The sequence below is a fragment of the Prionailurus bengalensis genome, chromosome B2 (genome assembly GCF_016509475.1).
Source record: "Prionailurus bengalensis isolate Pbe53 chromosome B2, Fcat_Pben_1.1_paternal_pri, whole genome shotgun sequence".
Taxonomy (NCBI): Eukaryota; Metazoa; Chordata; class Mammalia; order Carnivora; family Felidae; genus Prionailurus; species Prionailurus bengalensis.
Genome location: NC_057349.1, coordinates 116,322,357 through 116,342,107, shown reverse-complemented (window position 1 = coordinate 116,342,107; position 19,751 = coordinate 116,322,357). Strand labels below are relative to the sequence as shown.

At 36.5% G+C, this 19,751-nt stretch overlaps 1 protein-coding gene across 8 annotated transcripts in view; it reads right to left on the bottom strand.

Moving 5' to 3' along the window:
• LAMA2 (laminin subunit alpha 2) overlaps positions 1–16,734 on the bottom strand; it is a 634,006-nt gene extending 617,272 nt beyond the window's left edge. For all 8 annotated transcript variants that reach the window (XM_043592301.1, XM_043592303.1, XM_043592302.1 and 5 more), the window contains exon 1: positions 16,323–16,734. In XM_043592301.1, coding sequence (XP_043448236.1) covers positions 16,323–16,443 — 121 coding nt within the window. In that variant the 5' untranslated portion in view covers positions 16,444–16,734. The remainder of the gene's footprint in view (positions 1–16,322) is intronic.
• Between the last annotated feature and the right edge of the window lie 3,017 nt (positions 16,735–19,751).

Sequence of the window (19,751 nt, the reverse complement as noted above, 5' to 3'; positions counted from 1 at the left end):
CCAAATAAGTATTTTCATTTCACTCTTTAAAAGCACTATGTAAAACACTTAATTTTCTACAAGAGCTTCCATAATTAAGTATGAAATAAAAGAAAGTTGCAAGAGAAAGCTACAGGTTAAGATCCAAAAAGTCTTCATGAAGTGAGCAAATACAGAAAACTCAAACATGTATAATCCCTAAGTTTTATCTCATTTTTATCCAATAGTCGCAAACACATTAAAAAATATTTGCAAATGATTTCACAAGGGAAAAAAAAAAAGCTACCGTGAAATCGAGCAATGGAGTTTCACAGAACTTTTCTACACAACAACTATGTAAATCAATAGTAGTCTCTTTGAAACAGAATTGAAAGCACACACAATGCATTTTAATGCAGAATATAAAAAGACACTAGATCTGTAATTCTACTAAATGTCAACGATACTGTAACCCACTTACTGTGGAGTCAGATATAATGAAATTCCATTTATAGCAAAGTAGAATGGAAGTCTAAAATTACGTCAATGGAATATAATGCACAAAATACAATTCCAGTAATAGTGGACGTCTTATTAGAAAGAAATCTTGGTGAAATGATGATTTCACTGTAAGTCTCCCATATCCCTCAATGCGCTATTCAAAATAACATTAGATTTTAACATCAATATTTTACTAAGCAAATTATAACAAATTCAATTTATAATTCCCTAATATATGAAACAATACACAAAGCTACCACGGAAGACAGAAAACACATGTGTGTTAAAAGAAAACAATATAATATACATATTTTAATTTGTGTCTGGTTATATTTATGAATAAAATGCAAAAATGAATTAAACACTTCAATTAACTGGAGGAAGGAGTATTATCTTACATACGTAGATAAAATAAATGCATATTTCCCTCTGGAGAACATGAGAAAACATCATTTCTGGGCTAAGTGAAAAAAAAACATGTCATAGCATATTCAATTTTTAAAAATCACATCCTTACCATCCATAAATATTATTATAATGCTTCAATTTTCATATTAGCTTTATCCCTTTTTTAAAAAAATTACTATGTTCATATTAGAGACATGATATTCATATTTGGGATTTAGAAAATCTGGGATTCTGTTTTTCTCCTTTCTTATATTTTCAGGCTAAAGCATCCATTTCAAGTATTGATTCTCCTTTCCTCTAACTGCGGGGTATACTCATTTATACAGTGCAATACTCAAAAGCTTTGTGCAGAAGAGGCATAGAAATGATGGTAAGACAGGAAAACACTCTAGATATCAGATACTACACAAATGTAAAGCATATGATAGTGGCATGGTGGAAATGGAGACTGTTAATTAAGACCATCAGAGAGAATTTGATTTTGTCTCCCCGTGGAAACCATAACTATGTTATGCAGTTACTTACATTTAGACATTTACTTTATAGGATCTCTTCTATCTGAAAGTTATATTAGCTAATCACCGAACACAAAATGTGTTTAATATTAATTCCCAGTTTAGGCAGAATATTTAACTTGAACGAAATTTGCTAGTATGCTAATAATTCTATAGTTGAGTGCAAAATTTCTTCATTATTTGATTCATATTATCTTTTCAATCACTTACGGCCTCTTTATTTTTTATTTTAGAGTGTGTGTGTGTGTGTGTGTGTGTGTGTGTGTGAGAGAGTTGGGGAGAGAGGCTGTAGGAAAGGGCGGCGGTGGCGGCGGGGGGTCGGAGGGGGGGGCGGGAACCTAAGCCAGATCCATATATGGAGCCTGACACAGGGCTCAATCCTACGACCTTAGGATCATGACCTGAGTTGAAATCAAGAGTTGGGACACTCAACCAACTGAACCACCCAGGTGTCCCTACTGTCTCTTTATCCATGAAGAATACATACCAAGAGAATAAAAATTAAAGGGCATGCCAAAATCCTATGCTCTTTAAGTAAATTCCCAATTGAAAATGTTCCTGTGACCTAGTAAATTCACATAGAATTCAATCCCTAGGTGATTCAATTGTTATTAAAAAGAAGAAAACATAATTTCAACACAAATTCCATTCCTCCCATACTCTCAGGACATAAACACATAAATCAAGCAAGGAAAATAAGAATAAGAAAAATAAGAATAAAAATAAATAAAAATAAAAGGGGTGCCTTAGTGTCTCATTAGGTCAATGCCATTGCAAATGGCAAAATTTCATTCTTTATGTCTGAATAATATTCCATTGTATGTGTATATGTGTACCTATGTGTGTGTATATGTACACACACACACATCACACTTTCTTTACACATTCATCTATTGATGGACAATTGGGTTGCTTCCATAACTTGGCTATTATAAATAATGCTGCTATAAACATAGGGGTATGTGTATCCCTTTGAATTAGTGTAGGGTTTTTTTTGTATTTTCTGAGTAAATATTCAGTAGTGCAATTATTGAATCATAGTGTAGTTCTATTTTTAACTTTCTCAGGAAATTCCATACTGTTTTTCACAGTGGCTGTACCAGTTTGCATTCCCTGCCCCCAACTGTACAAAAGGGTTCCATTTTCTCCACATTCTCTTCACACTTTTTGTTTCTTGTGTTTTTGATGTTAGCCATTCTGACAAGTGTGAGGTGACATCTCATTGTAGTTTTGATTTGCATTTCCCTGATTTAAGTGATAATGAGCATCTTTTCATGTGTCTGCTGACCATCTGCATGTCTTCTTTGAAGAAATATCAGTTCAAGTCTTCTGCCCATTTTTAAATTAATCATGTATTTTTTGGGCATTGAATTGTATCAGTTCTTGTTATATTTTGGATACTAACTCTTTATTGGACAAGTCATTTGCAAATATCTTCTCCCATTCAGTAGGTTTCCTTTTATGTTTTCTTTGCTGTGCAGAAGATTGTTATTTTGATGTAGTCCCAATAGTTTACTTTTGCTTTTATTTTCCCTGCCTCAGGAGTCACATCTAGAAAAAGGCCTCTACAGCCAATGTCTAATAAGTTACCGCCTGTAATCTCTTCTAGGATTTTTAAGGTTTAAGAAGGTCTCACATTTAGGCCATTAATCCACTATGAGTTTATTTCAATGTATACTAACTCCAGTTTCATTCTTTTGCACATAGCTGACCAGTAAGTAGAACTTTCATCTTAATAGGCATTTTAACCTTATGCATTACAATACTTGTCTAAAAAGTCCTCTTATACAGAAAAGTTCTAAGCCAAGAAATATTCATTCCTCATCCAAAGCGTTAAAAATTGCTCAGCTCTTATTGGAATATCTTTAGGAAAAAAAAGATACCTCAAAAGATACAGTATTCTAAAATATTATATTTATCTCTTAAGTGGTATTGATAACAATATGCTGTATCTGTGCCACTGTGTTTCAGTATTTGTGGAAATTTATCTCTTATAAAAATATTGATTCAGACTATAAAGGCATTAAGAAAAATAATACATGTAATATTTTTTAAAAGCACCCTTTGGGTCTGTCCAAAGAGTGGCTTCTTCATTCATTTTACAATTTTTTTAATTAAATGCCTACCATATGCCAAAGCAGAGACTATAGAGGAAGTAGGTAAAAATAAAAGACAAATAGTCCTATTGGTGTGTAACTTATGTTATTAATTTCTAACTGTTAAATGGCTTAAAATCTTAAAAGAGAATAACTGGTGAAATGCCCTTCTAGGTTTGTGCAATAGCAATAGCTCTTGAAGTTTGTCTGAATATGATTGGTCTTTCAACTTATTACATAATTGAAAATCATAAAGAGGATAGATTCATTACATATGTGAAACACATTTTACTTAATCCAAAGTAGCCCAAACACAGTAGGGGTTAATTTTTTTAATAGACCTGGAAATAGCTTCAGAGGGCAATGTTTTGTCCAAAAAAAGAAAAACATTATATATATATATATATATATATATACACACACACACACACACACACACACACACACACATGTATATATATATATACACACACATATATGTATATATGTATATGTATGTATACATATATATAAACACACATGTATACATATGTAACATATATACCTATGTACATATGTAACATATATATACATACATACACATATACACACACACATATATATATATATATAAAGAGGTCAGACCATAGATGAATAATGAACTGTAGGATAGCATTGTTTTCTCAGCACATCTTAGGTAGCACAATGCCAGAAACCCTATGGATAAAATCAGTTTTTAAAAACTGACAAAAAATATTTTGTACAAACTTAAGGAAGATAATTACAAAGAATTAAAAAATATTTTGAAGAATTTCTAAATGTATCATTGTCTACATATAAATTTACCTATGGCTATGTGCAAAATAAGTAAAGATAGGATATGCATGTTAAAATACTTCCCTTCCATATGAATTAACTTTTTCTATGTTACTGGGAGGTATACAGCAAAAAAAAAAAAAAAAAAAAAAGAGGAAGGAAGGAGGAAGATGTGTCATGATTCTCAATCCAGAAGAACTCAAAGTACATTAAGAGCCATTGGGAGAAAAAATCAAAGAAAAGGGATGAAGCAGAACTTCATGAACCATCAGTGCCTTTGGCCAAACCTGTCATTTATTACAATAACGAATAGTATTATTATTAATAATATTATTTGTATCACACATTTTATTAATCCTTTATAACACCTCAGTAAGACAAATTTGAATTATATTCTTTTTTTAATGGAAATTTAATTTCAGAATAGGTAAATGACTTATGTATTGTTTAAGGTGACATCTTAGGAAGAGCTGGAGGCAAAACTTGTATTCTGGAGTTCTGACTTCAAATCCAGTGATTTTTCTAATGTTCCAGAGTGAAAAACTGAATGGTTGGGGCGCCTGGGTGGCACAGTCGGTTAGCGTCCGACTTCAGCCAGGTCACCATCTCACGGTCCGTGAGTTCGAGCCCCGCGTTGGTCTCTGGGCTGATGGCTCGGAGCCTGGAGCCTGTTTCCGATTCTGTGTCTCCCTCTCTCTCTGCCCCTCCCCCGTTCATGCTCTGTCTCTCTCTGTCCCAAAAATAAATAAACGTTGAAAAAAAAATTATAAAAAAAAAAAAAAGAAAAACTGAATGGTTGCACTACCTGTGAAACGTGACTGAAACTTTCTGAAGAGCAAAAGAGCCTATGGAAAGTTTTTTGTCTGAAACTATTTCAAAATGTGATATTCCCAAGATTAGAAAAAGCAGGTCTCCCTAGAGACCTGTTGAGGTTATAGGATTTCCTGAGGGACATTTTGGTTTTGGTTTTGGTTTTGTAGAAATCTACCATTAGCTTTAATATACAGGAAGACACACTAAAAATTTTCCCAATCTAGGTTAGTATTAAATGATATATTCCAATCATATATATTAAATAATATATAGATATATATAATATATAGTATTAAATAATGTATCTTGGAATATATTATTACACCATTTTTTTAAACCTTAGTGTATAGAAAGAATCTAAAAGAGGGTCTATGCTGAGAGCTTTTCCACTGACAACCATCCTGACATTAACTTCTACTGTGTGTCAAATATACTGAATTGTCATCTATACTCAAATGTCAGTGAAAACATGTGCTTCATAGGCTAAAATAACTAATCTTTATAGAGCACTCATTATGTTCCATGCATTTTTATAACCTGATACATATATTAAGACTTCTCTAAAAAATAGTTTATTGGGGCTCCTGGGTGGCGCAGTCGGTTAAGCGTCCAACTTCAGCCAGGTCACGATCTCGCGGTCCGGGAGTTCGAGCCCCGCATCGGGCTCTGGGCTGATGGCTCGGAGCCTGGAGCCTGTTTCCGATTCTGTGTCTCCCTCTCTCTCTGCCCTCCCCCATTCATGCTCTGTCTTCTCTGTCCCAAAAATAAATAAACGTTGAAAAAAAATTTTTTAAAAAATAAATAAATAAATAAATAATAAAAAATAGTTTATTAATCCCTAATAAAAACATGTCCAAAAATGAGAAATTTGTAGGAAAAAAAGTTTATTATATCATCTTTGAAATATAAATAGCCACAAAGTATTGCTAAAATTTCCATCCTGTTACGTATCTCAATCACTTCTCACGTTGAGCTACCAACATAACTATTAGCTAATTATAGGACCTTGGGTTTCTTCCTATCTCTGTTACTGGCTTGTTGTTGTGTGACCTTGGTAGAATTCTTCCATCTTTCTTCAATGACGTAGCTTGACATCTATAATCTCTTAGGGTCTACTCAAAGAAACTTTTAGAATGTTTTGCTCTTCTTAAGTAAAAGTTATGTCATATGTACTGCAAATATCCTTTTTGAACTCTATGATCGAGTAATAAAGAAAAAGAGGAGCAAATATTTACTAATTAGCTGCCAAGTGTTTTCACATGTACTATCTAATTTAATTTTACTTTACTAATAGGAAGTTTAAATTCCGTTGACTTGGGTTTTTGATCCCAATAAAAGAGTGGTAACATGTCTATGAATTCCATTCTTGCCATCTCCCAAAGACACTTTTTCTACTAGTCAAAGTTCTCTCCAAAGCAGGGGAATGTATGCGGAAATTGAAGGTTCAAAGGTATATGTTAATGGGTATTTTTTGCAGGCTAAGCTATAAAGTTCAGAATAGCAAAACACTATAAAATAAATTCCAATTAAAGCTGAATCCATACATTCGTGTTTTCAAGTATATAAGCAAATTCCTTCATAAACGGCCTCAGCTGAGTTTGGTATACCACAGTGTTAGAGAAAAAGTGCTGTTTTAAGCCAGAATTTCCTGACACCAAGACAGTTTTTAAACTTAATTCAGTTTTCTTGAAGCATTTTGAAAACTGACACTTTTTGAGGTCCTAATAGATGTTCCATGTTTTATATTCATTGTTTTATATACTCCTCACAACAAACCAATGAGATAAAGTAGCTCCCTGAAATGACTATTGTTCTACTTCTTGTTCTGTTTCATACTTTCAGCCTTATTCAGTAATTGAAAACGGCATAGCAGGCAATAAGCCAGAAAATTATGGTGACTATACAGGCTTTAGAAAAAAATATATTTGATATGGCAAACTCTACTAACCTCATTTCCCCTTTAGAATAGACCTTGTATGTTGCAAGCAACTTAAAAGTTATTACACCTTAGAGTTTTAATGGTACAGCTACTGGACTAAAAAATATAATGATCTCACTTGCAATTTATTCTGTGGCTCGTAATCATTTGTCAAGGCAACTAGGCTTTTCTGCAAATTCAATGCTTAGACTCCCTTATTCTAGATTTTTTGATAAAACTGAAACTCCGATAAGAAAACAAATCAAAAGCTCAATATCTTAGTATATTAAATACACTAATATAAATACACTAAATACACTAATTGGGTACTGAGTTCTAAACTATAAATGTTACCTGAAGCACACTGATTGGTGTCCTACATACACACCCTCTCAAAATGTAGGAGGTTTGCAAAATTTCCTGTTCTAACAGAGAAGTTCAATTTCAAACTGAACTCTTTAAATCTTTTTATAGAAATGCCAGTGTTCTACATTTTTTCAAAAGGAATTTTGAGATTAACTCTTCTCTGAATCAGGTATGTCTGTTTGGTTCTAGCTCTTTTCATTCATATATATATATATATATATATATTGACCATTTTTTTAAAGAATTCATTACATAATAAATACCAGTATGTTTCTAGCCTACTGAAGTAATTTATGTAAGGTGACTTAAGAAAAACCAATAATCAAGCTTATAGTCCAGTGTCCAGTAATCCAAATTCTAAGAATTTAAAGGTTAAAATTTGATGAGTATTTTTACTTTTATGCACAGTTTTAAGTAATGTGTATGTATTTATGCATAGTTTTGTGCATGTTTAAATGAAAAAGATCCTTAAAGATGACACATTTTCTTGTTCCTTCATAATACCTAGGAACTCTCTGTTTTAAATTACTCTACTAACATAACTCAGAAATTGATATGGGATTTTTTCAAGGTTTGTTTGTTTGTTTGTTTAAGGATCTCGAAGTCCAAAAGAGACAGCAATGTAGGATCTATAAAATCAGAAGCAGGAACATATCCTAATTTCTAATCCTAAAACTCGCACTGGAATTTGTTTATCCTTGACAAGCTGCAAGGCATCGACTCTTCCTTCTATAAAATGAGGAGGATTGTATTAACCTACTAAACAGTGATGCTGTGAATATGCATGTATTAATGCTCACAATATGCTAGATACTATTAAACCAATCTAAAGCATCTGGCATTCAGGATGCAGTTCTACAAAGAGCCTTTCAGGGGAGCACAGCTTGGTGGTCAACTAAGAGGACCTTACATGGAGAAGCTCTGTTAACCTTGCACAAAGTGACTTTCCTAAGTGCCAGGCACTAAATAGTTCCTCAGGCCTTCATCATTCGTTATTTGCATAGATTAACTTTCCATTGGAACTAGATTAGGCATGAACAGAAAGCCAGTGTTATGAACAATAACCCCTAACAGACTACCTCTACGATCTTTTTCTAAATGTCACATGTCCAAATAAAAACAAAATAGCACAAGGCTTCCACTTTAAAATCCACATTCAAGATGACTGGAAAAAAACAGCTTTATTACCCATACCCTACATCTTTGACAAGCAAATGTCTCACTTTAACTTATCATGTAAACTTAGATTATGCCTCAAAACTATATTTAGATCATAATTATCAGTGGCTTTTAGCAGGAAGATTTAAGTGAAGTTCTGCCATACGTATTTTCTTAAAAATTACATTTGTTAGAATTATCTCCTTGAAAACCACACTTTATTCACAAGCAGGAGAGGAGAGGAAAGAAGAGAGGACAGAAGGGAGGGAGGGAGGGCAGGAAAGAGAAAAGTTATGTAATTTTCTTCACCTAAATCTTCTTCTAAATGATATAATTTAGTCAGGCTGAAATTGCATTACTTTACTCCAAAGGTTACTGCAAGACTTACAGTGATCCTTAAAGAAGTTATAAAAATCGAAACAGAACATAGAATAAGCTTCTGATTGTAAAAATAGGTAACATTTCAAAGTTCATTTTATAAAAGAAGGCATCAGATCAATACATCATTGTGTCATTTTTAGCAACAGTAGCTAAACTTTAGCTCTGGTACTGAAAGGAATGTTAAAGAGAAAGAGAGAGAGAGAACTCCAAGGTATACATATATTTATGTGGGATTGTGAACAACTTATTTTTAACATGAACATTCATTAAAATTACTCTAAGAAATCTATGGCATGTTTCTAAGACACTGGGCAAATTAAAAGGATATGAAGAAGTTCCCTGCACTTCAGTTGTGTTAAGGTATTGCAATTCTTTTAATCGTGTAATAGATTGAGATGACAAAAGGAAAAAAAAAGAAATTTTACAAAAATGCACTTGAGTTTCACAATGATAAGTCTGCTGAAGTGGAATACTCTGGAATGGAGTCACTTATATATGCTCTAAAAATGGGAAGTATGGGGAAGGAAACAGATCTCAATTAGTACCATATTGGTCTAGTCCAGTGGATTAAAGCCTATCTGGGAAAAGAAATATTACCTATTCTTTCATGCATTTAACCCTGCTCAAAACTCTCCAATACCACCCATCTCATTCAGACTATAAGGCAGAATTCTTTACAATGATCCTAGTTCCCCATTACTTCCCTGACCCTTCTCACTGTGATCTAACTGTAGACCTTCACAAGCCTTTCCCTGTGCTAAGAATATTAACTCTTTCACCTGATATCTGTGTGAATCATTCCCCCAACACCTTCAAGGATTTTCTCAGATGTGACCTTCTCAATGAGGCCAACCTTTATCACTCTATTTAAAATAGCAACCAAACTCTCTCCACTCCTAGAACTCATGACTTCTCTTACCCTGGTATATCTGTTTGTCCAGGAATGTCATCAATTTGTTTGTCCACGAATCTCATTGATGAATTTATGAATACCTATAAAATATAGGTATTCGTATGTTACTTATTCACTATATATTCATCATATTCCTGTCTGCCTTCTCCACCCTAAGTAGAATACAAACTCCATAAAGGCAGGATTTTTTTTCTGTCTTTACCTACTGAACACATTCATTCATTAACCACATTCCAATACACATAGTCCGATGACCACCAATTTCCTGCACAAATTCTGGCCTTTGAATGCAGTCTTAGCAATCCATACAGTCCAGAATTCGTCTTCTTTTTACCTGACTGGTATACACGGAGCCTGGCATGAGTCTTGAAAACCATGTACCAATCTAGTTTTGTCTTCCTCTAACCTCTACTTAGTTTTCTCAGTTACTGCAACTAGGCTTCTTCCTAAATTCCGGCCTATCAGCTCATTTCAAAGTTATGAAAAATCTTATAAACCCCAATCTTCTATATTAGAAGCATAAACAGTTTGTCTGACCACTAACAATACTTTCTTCCTGATCTTTTTCACAGTCTCCATTTACTAAATAAGAACGTATGGCAAACTGGAGAGATGACCTGGGGTCACCATTCTTTATTATTTTTTTAAGTGTTTACTTACTTTTAGAGAGGAGAGAGAGAGAAGACACATGCATGTACATGCATGTGAGTGGGAGAGGGGCGGAGAGAAAGGGAGAGAATCCCGAGCAGGCTCTGCACTGTCAGTGTGGAGCCCAGTGTGGGGCTCAATCTCATGAACCATGAGATCATGAACTGAGCTAAAGTCAAAATCGGAGGTTCAATGGACTGAACCCCAATGGTCAGGTGCTCCGACCTTTCTTTTCTTTTCTTTTCTTTCTTTCTTTCTTTCTTTCTTTCTTTCTTTCTTTCTTTCTCTCTTTCCTTCTTTCCTCCTCCTCCTCCTCCTCCTCCTCCTTCTCTTCCTCCTCCTCCTCCTTCTTCTTCCCCTGCTTGAAAACTTCCAGCTATTATCGATTGTTGTTGTTATTGTTATTGTTATTATTTATTATCACCCTGCTTGGAAACTTCCAGCTATGCTCCTGCCATGCAGTAGAATCCTAGTGAATAGTTATACTGACTGGAATCAAGCATGCGTTTGACACATTCTTTGGACTTTTAATTTAAACAACTAGCCACCCCACTAATCTTGCTATGCATAGGCTGGGTTGAGGTTATCGGTCCCTATTCTACTATTTCTTCTTCTTCTTCTCATGGTGCAGAACTGCAGCCCCATGATGCTAAAGCAGATTATGAAAGATGTGAAACATCACAAAAAGTTTCAGGGAATTTTTTTTATCATTTAATGCTAAATCTGTTTGGATTAAAAGAAGGAAAAATAATCCCATCTCAGAGGTCCAATTTGAAAAGTCAAGCACAAACGTCTTTGTCATTGTATTTATTAAATGTATGAACAGAAGAAATTGTGACAATTATCTGCTTTAAATAAATGAGGACTGAGAAAATATTGACATGTGAAATCTACTAAAAGTCAACTTTTTTCAGTCATCGCTACTGCAATACAATTCAATGGTGTAAAAATTCTAAGTCCTACTATTTCAGAAAATCTTCTAATTTAACTAAACCTCTCCCAAAAAAATGTACACTCATGTTTTTCTTACAGCATAGTTGGTTTAACTCTCAAGATACCTACTGGACTTTATAATTATACCTGAAGAAGGTGAAAACTATGATTTTTTCAGTGGAGGGAACAGGTGCCCCATATTTCAGAGTGAATTAAGTATGAACTGACAGCACGTGAGGTTTTTTTCATCATCCCTGGCAACTCTTGAAGGAGATACTGATCATTATTCTGCATGATAGCCTAGGAGAGAAAACTCTTGGGAACAAGAATGATCAGCAATTTGTATACATTGACATGTAAGATAAAAATTATAAATTTTATGGTTTTTTTAGAAAAACCTACCACATATATAATAGTCAATGTTGAATATGTTCTTATTCTCAGGCCTACATTTTTTTTTCTTTTTCTTTTTCAATATATGAAATTTATTATCAAATTGGTTTCCATACAACACCCAGTGCTCATCCCAAAAGGTGCCCTCCTTAATACCCATCACCCACCCTCCCACCCCCCCATCAACTCTCAGTTTGTTCTCAGTTTTTAACAGTCTCTTATGCTTTGGCTCTCTCCCACTCTAACCTCTTTTTTTTTCCTTCCCCTCCCCCATGGGTTTCTGTTAAGTTTCTCAGGATCCACATAAGAGTGAAAACATATGGTATCTGTCTTTCTCTGTATGGCTTATTTCACTTAGCATCACACTCTCCAGTTCCATCTATGTTGCTACAAAGGGCCATATTTCATTCTTTCTCATTGCCACGTAGTACTCCATTGTGTATATAAACCACAATTTCTTTATCCATTCATCAGTTGATGGACAATTAGGCTCTTTCCATAACTTGGCTATTGTTGAGAGTGCTGCTATAAACATTGGGGTACAAGTGCCCCTATGCATCAGTACTCTTGTATCCCTTGGGTAAATTCCTAGCAGTGCTATTGCTGGGTCATAGGGTAGGTCTATTTTTAATTTTCTGAGGAACCTCCACACTGTTTTCCAGAGTGGCTGCACCAGTTTGCATTCCCACCAGCAGTGCAAGAGGGTTCCCGTTTCTCCACATCCTCTCCAGCATCTATAGTCTCCTGATTTGTTCATTTTGGCCACTCTGACTGGCATGAGGTGATATCTGAGTGTGGTTTTGATTTGTATTTCCCTGATGAGGAGCGACGTTGAGCATCTTTTCATGTGCCTGTTGGCCATCCGGATGTCTTCTTTAGAGAAGTGTCTATTCATGTTCTCAGCCCTACATTTTATCTGATATGAATCATTTTTACTGAACTGTGAGGCCAGTATGTAGTGATCAAGCCAACATATGTACATAAGTTACATATGTAGCAAAAGTGATACAAAAAAATTAATTCCAATTTTATGACTACAGTAAATCTCAGGTAATTTATGAAACATTCTCATATTTTATAGCACAGAATGTTTTAGAAGTGTGTAATTGATGGTGATGTGAATATTCCATATGAAATTTCTAAGTATTCATGCCAAAAATGAGTGAGGATCATCTCAAACATGTTTTTATCTTAAATCCCAGAAGACATCTAAAAACACATTTATATACCTTTAGTATAGTCTTGACATTTTTAAGAATTAAAAAGTTCAAATACAAATATGCACTCCAAAAACGATAGAACGTAATACTAGAATCTTGGACTTTGAAAAGAACTGGAGACTTGATGAATCCTCACTGTGCCTCTGTAAAGGCATTTCATCCTAAATCATCCCTGACAGGTGGCACATCTGATCATGAATGGACATTTCCAGAAACTAGTTGCTCCAACACAACCCAGTAATTTCTGAACAGCTTAAACAAGGAGGAGCAGAGAAAAGGAGGAAGTTTCTTCTTATTTAATTCAAACCTTTCCCTTTGTCATATTGTTCTATGGATCTGAGTTCAGGATTTAGAAAGGACATTTTATTCTCTCTTCCATTAAACACGATTCCTAAATTTTTTTTATTGCTTTTTATTTTTGAGAGAGGGAGAGAAAGAACGCGCATGCGCGTATGCATGAGTGGGGTAGGGGAGAGAAAGAGGGAAACAGAATCTGAAGCAGGCTCCAGGTTCTGAGTTGTCAGTATAGAGCATGACATGGGGTTTGAACCCACAAATTGCAAGATCATGACCTGAGCCAAAGTCAGATGCTTAACTGACTGAGCCAACCAGGCACCACAGAATTCATTCTAGTCAGTGCTCGGCTAAGAAGGTCAATGCTAATATAATCAAAAAGGAGAAGTTGATGATAGCCTAAAACTTCTTCAGTCGCACTCATATCCAATGATCTTCACTGAGAGTATGTTTTAACAGAACATTAAAAAGAAAACATGGCCCCAGAATAAATGGAAAGACATCTTAGTATCACAAAAAGGAAACTCCAGCATAAACAATACTAGAAATGTTTTTAGTTGTTAAAAATTAAGTTACTATCAGTTGCATGAATTTAAGTCACGACTACTCCAAGCCTTCAGTTTTAAATTTGTCCATAAGAATAATTGAAGGTGAAATAAGTTAATATATACATGGCATGTTTAATTATGAAATGCTATATGAATTTAAGGTATTATAAAACAGATTTTATATATACTTTTAATATTAATAAGTTCCAACAATTTATCCCTGAGCCAATCTTTCAATGTATTGCAAATGATCTATAATACACAATATATTCTAGAATGCAGAAAATAGTAGCCTAGGGGCGCCTGGGTGGCTCAGTTGGTTGGGCTGCTGACTTCCACTCGGGTCTTGATCTAGTGGTCTGTGAGTTTGAGCCCTGCCTCGGGCTCTGTGCTGACAGCTCAGAGCTTGGAGCCTGCTTTGGATTCTGTGTCTCCCTCTCTCTCTGCACCTTCCTGCTCACACTCTGGGTCTCTCTCTCCCTCTCCCAAAAAGAAATAAACAGTAAAAAAAATAAAATAAAAAAAGGAAAATAGTGGTCTATAGGTAGACACCATCTTATAGGTATTTTGCACAGAATTCCTTATTGTGTGTAGCATTCAACAGAATGGCAGTATAAACTTTCCCTTTTGCATTGACCTTACTTTATGCCTGGACCATAGAAATTGGAGTCAGTTTTATCTCAGATAAAACAGAGACAGACAGAAAGAGAAAAGGAGAGGAGGGAAAGAGGAAGGAAAGGAGAAAGGAGGAGAAGAAGAAGAGGAGGAGGAGGAGGAAGGAGGAGGGAGGAGGAGGAAGAGGAGAAGAAGGAGGAGGAGAAGGGGAGGAGAGGGTGAAGGAGGGGAGGGGTGGGAGGAGAAAGAATGAGGAGGGTGGGCAGCACACTAGGAAATTTCTTTGAGACTGCTTTGCATGTTTTGAGCTTCTGCCCCACTCCAAATGAACAGCACTGGTGTTTCTGGTCTCTCTGTACTCCCAGCTGCTTGACATTATTAAACTACTATGTATTGTTAAAACATGTCATATAACTAAGCAAGGCTAATATTTTAAAGTAGCATTTTTAAAAATCAGCTGCCAGAGATATACTCTCAAAATCACTCTCATAAATTCTATTAATTAAGCCATGTTGACCCCATTTTACCTCGCAGAGAAGGAAAAGCAAAAATAGAAGAAAAAAGGTTATATAGTGAACTTAAGGTCATTTTTATTCTAGGAATTTTAATCGGGGAGCTATTATTGTAGCAAGCAGATTATTTTCTTACTCCTTTTAAGATAAAATAGTACTGCTCGAAATGTTAGATTATAAGAAGAAAAACTATCAGAATGGTTAGATGTAGCTTTTTTCCAGTTAACTAAAAGAGGGAATAAGTATATTTCAAAACTTTGACAGATTCCGTCTCATCAAAACTTTCCAAAGTTGCTAACCTCCAGATTTTGTACTCTTGCGGTAAATATTTTGATATTTGAAATCAAATCTTAAATAGTCTTTACTTTAATACAAGTTTTCCAACTCACAAAAATGTTGCTGAAATGATGTATTCATTATAAATTCTGTTTTAAAACGCGGTACATGTGCTTCTTTAAAATTCATGACATTAAAATAACTCTTCAAAGACTCCCAAGAGTATCAGAAATTATATGCATGTAAACATCACAGCGCTCTGAGGAGAATCATTTGGATTACATCAAATACCACTGTTTTCCAAAGCCCCCTGAAGTGTATATGTGGTCACTATGGTCCTTAATTCACATACACATGACATAGAAGTCCTATCTGTATTTAAGCCAGAGGAGAAATTTCACTATAATAAAAAGGATACCTGAGATCAGAACGTGGGTCAGAAAAAATTTGAGGCTGGAAGTCCCATTGCCACGAAAGAAAAAAAACCACTTGACTTTTTAACTACTTTACAAACTCTGTTCAAACAGTTAGAAACAAAGTCCTTAAAAAAAAGAAAGAAAAGAAACAAAGAAACAAAGAAAGAAAAAAAAAGAAGGAAAAGAAAAGAAAAAGAAAAAAGAAAAAAGAAAGCTGATGTATCAGCTGCCCTCCATAAAGTTCCAAAATGAACCTCAGCTTGGGAAACATTTCTCTGCAGGGATGGACTCTGATTTGGAAAAACTTATTGTTCAATTGGTTAAAAGTTTGCCTCTTTGAAAGACTTCGGAACCCAGCTGGGAGTTATGTATAAGCAACAGCAAGTTCTCTCAGAACGAATGAACAATGAGAAACGCTTCACGTTCTTTGGGGGGAGGTAGGCAATCCCCCCAACCCACGGACAGGGTACTCAGGACGCTGAAAGTGAGTTTGCATCAAGCTTAGCCCCTCTCGCCCCAAAGCGCACTCCCCAGGGGCCAAGCCAGAAAACGGTCCCTGCCCCGGACTGTCGTCGGAAGAAGGGACCGGTGAGGGGCCGCGGCCCCGGCAAAGGATGGAATCTAGAGCCCGTTCCTCGACTGTACCTCTTTGCTGATGTGCCTGTGGCTGCCGCGGCCGCTGTTGCAGCTGTGGCCTCTGGGCCTGGCCGCCCCCGAGGCCCCCGCTGAGCAGCAGGACCAGGAGGACCAGGGCGGCTCCGGGCATTGCGGTGGCCGGGAGCGGATCCGCTTCTCAGGAGCCCGAGGAGTCGCGGCCGCCCAGTCCCCGGGTCCGGCTTGTGAGCTGAAGGAGCAGCAGCTGCTGGGGAAGAGGAGGAGACAGCCCCCCTCCTGGCTTTGGCTCTGCCGCCGCCAGAGGGTGGGGGGAGAAGGAGGACACTCCCCCTCCCTCCCCTTTTCCCGGGCCCTCGTCCCACAGCCGTCCAGGCACAGGCCCTTAAAGGGTCCTCCGTGAAACAGACCTTTCCAGAGCCGCCCTTCCCTCGGAGAGGGACCGTTCCTTAGCTTGAGCTGTTCGCTGAACTTCTTTTAAATTAGAGGAGGTAATTGATATGAAAGCGCTTTGTGATCTGTAAAATCTCTACACATGGGAGGCATTATTGGGAGGAAATCTGCACAGCTGGGAACTTGGCCGAAGCTGAGTCAATGTACCTCCAGAGAAAGGCCTGGCAAAGCTGTGTGTGGGCGCCGTGTATCCAGGTGACCCAACGCTCGATGGACACAGGACCCTCCCGATGGCCCGGGTGGCTGCGAAGTTACCATGGGGTGAAGCTGGTCCTGGGCCTCAGCAGGTCAGGCCAGAGGACTTACTTATTGGTTAATAGACAACTGTCAGGGCAACAGGGGTGGGACAAAAAGAAACTCCCTTGCTCCACTGCAACGCTTATGACCAATATAAAGGCTAAAAGTAAGGTTTTCAGTTCAGTCACTGGACATTTATTTAAATTGAATAAAGGCCTTAGGAACCATTTCCTTTCAGGCTCCAAATTTCATCTCTTCCAGTCCCTATTGCTTTTCTTTAACCCAGAATTTCTGCAAGTTTTTCTGCCACCCCCAGATTCAAATGACAGCTCCTTCCTGGTCTCCTGTCTGTCTGTGTTTTATGGTCTGAGGTTCTCACAGTGTTTCAGAGCTCCTCATTGGGTCTTTATGGGACTCACACGATGTCTTCCCGCTTACTCAGTGCCTGGGAGTACTGCTGGCAGTGTGTTCTGAGGTCACAGTGCCACTTGTCCCATCCCAGGTGGGACAGTCCTGCTAACCAGGGACTTCTGGAAGGGCCACTGGGCATTCATGCAGGTGAAAACCCTTGGTTTATGTTTGATGCCTAATTTAAGAGTATGCTGCACATAAAATGTTTTGCACAGTTTTTGTCTTCCAGGATGCATCTACTACGCGAAGTGAGGAACTCATGTACTTTGTGTTTCTGAATGTCACCAAGATGTGTTTACCATCTCAGAAAATCCCATCACTGATATGGTAGTGTCCCCAGGACAATACCAATATGTATCTGTCACATTGATGGTGACTCTGGGAATAGGTTCAGGCTTCTATTTTGCCTTCATTTTGCCTACTAAATCTAGGCAAACTACTAAATGTAGTTTTACCCAAGCATTTACATAATGAGATGTACATTTTTTTACATAGATTACTTTTTTCCTTTTTTATTTTATACTTAAGCCATTATATTGATTTTTTAAATACTATGTTGAAGTTAAGTGATATTATTTATGGATTTCCTTTCAATCAAATAAAGGAGGTATTGTTCCTACCAGGATTGATTGAGAACATCTGGCCAAATGGTGCCCAAGTAAATGAATAACTCTCAATATTTTCCATCTTCTTTCTGCTAATATTAGTACTAAAAAACTCTACAGTTGTTTTTTTTTTTTTTCTTTGTTGTGGAATTGCAAAATAGAGTCTGGCCCAAGCCTTGAGAATAAGACTATGATCTCTGCTGTCAACTACTTGTGTGAGTCAACACAGGGGAAAAATACAAAATTATTTAATCAAAATTAAGATAGAGAACAGGGTTATCAGAGCAATTTTTTAGAAATAAACCTAATTGAGGGGCGCCTGGGTGGCTCAGTTGGTTGAGTGACCGACTTTGACTCAGGTTGTGATCTCACTAACGTGAGTTCGAGCCCCAAGTTGGACTCTGTGCTGACAGCTCAGAGCCTGGAGTCTGCTTCTGATTCTGTGTCTCCCTCTCTCTCTGCCCCTCCCCCACTCATGCTCTGTCTGTTTCAGAAATAAATAAACATTAAAAAAAGTTTTAAAAAACCTAATTGAGTACAATTTACACAAAATAAATGCACCCGTGCTATATGTTTAAAAAATTTAAACTCTCATTTGACAATTACCCCAATTAACATATAGTTCATCACTCCCCCAAAGTTTCCTTCCTCTCACAGTAATTTCCCTAACCTCCACCCCTAGAACAGATAGTCTGATTTCTGCCACTGAAATCAGTGGCAGTGAAATCAGATCAGTCTGATCTGATTTCTGCCACTATAGATTATTTTAGCTAATCACAAATTTCATAGAAATGGAATAATAAATAATTCTTTTCTTCACTTAGCACAATATTTTGGAGATATAGCGATGTTGTTATTTATGTCAGTAATACATTCCTTTTCATTGCTGAATACTATTACATGGATATATCACAATTAGTTTATACATTCACCGGAAGTACATTTGGATTGTTCCAGTTTTTAGCTATTAAAAATAAAGCTGCTATGAATATTTAAATACATTTAGAAGGACATATATTTATATTTCTTAATTCCAAAGAGAGATATTATTGGGCTTCCTTGTGGGTATGAAATGGTTTACAATATGGTTATATCATTTTAAACTCCCCCAATTATGTATGAGAGTTCCAGATGCTCTGCATGGGTACCAACACCTAATGGCATTTAATTTTACCTTCTCTAGAGGTTGCATAGTGGTATCTTAATGACATCATCATTTGCATTTCTCTGATGATGCTGAAAATGTTTTGATGGGCTTATTTGGCATTTATATTACTTTTTTGTGAAATGTCTGATCAGATCTTTTGTTCATTTATCCTAATTATTTTATTTTTCACATTATTGTTAAGTTGTAAGATTTAAATATATATTCTGGAGAAAAGTCCTTTGTCTAATACACTTAATACAGTGCCTACTATTCTCAGTCCATAGCTTGACTTTTCAATTTCTTGACTAATGTTGGAGGAGGTCATCAAGAGGACATGACTGCTAGTTGACCTGTGAGCTGGACCCACGCAACCAGAGGCTCCTCACCTCCTCCCCTGTCCTTGCAATGTGCATTCTGCCTGCCTTCCCAGCACTAAAGCTGCCTCAAGGACACAGCCTAGAGAGAGTAATGTGTTGTTGAGAACATCTGGACAGTATACATGCCTGAGTCTAGTGAAGCCTCTATACAAATTTAAGATTCTGACAGGTGGATGTGGAGATCTACTTAAGGCTGCCCAAGACAAGCTTCATATGTGAGTTCCCTTGCTCA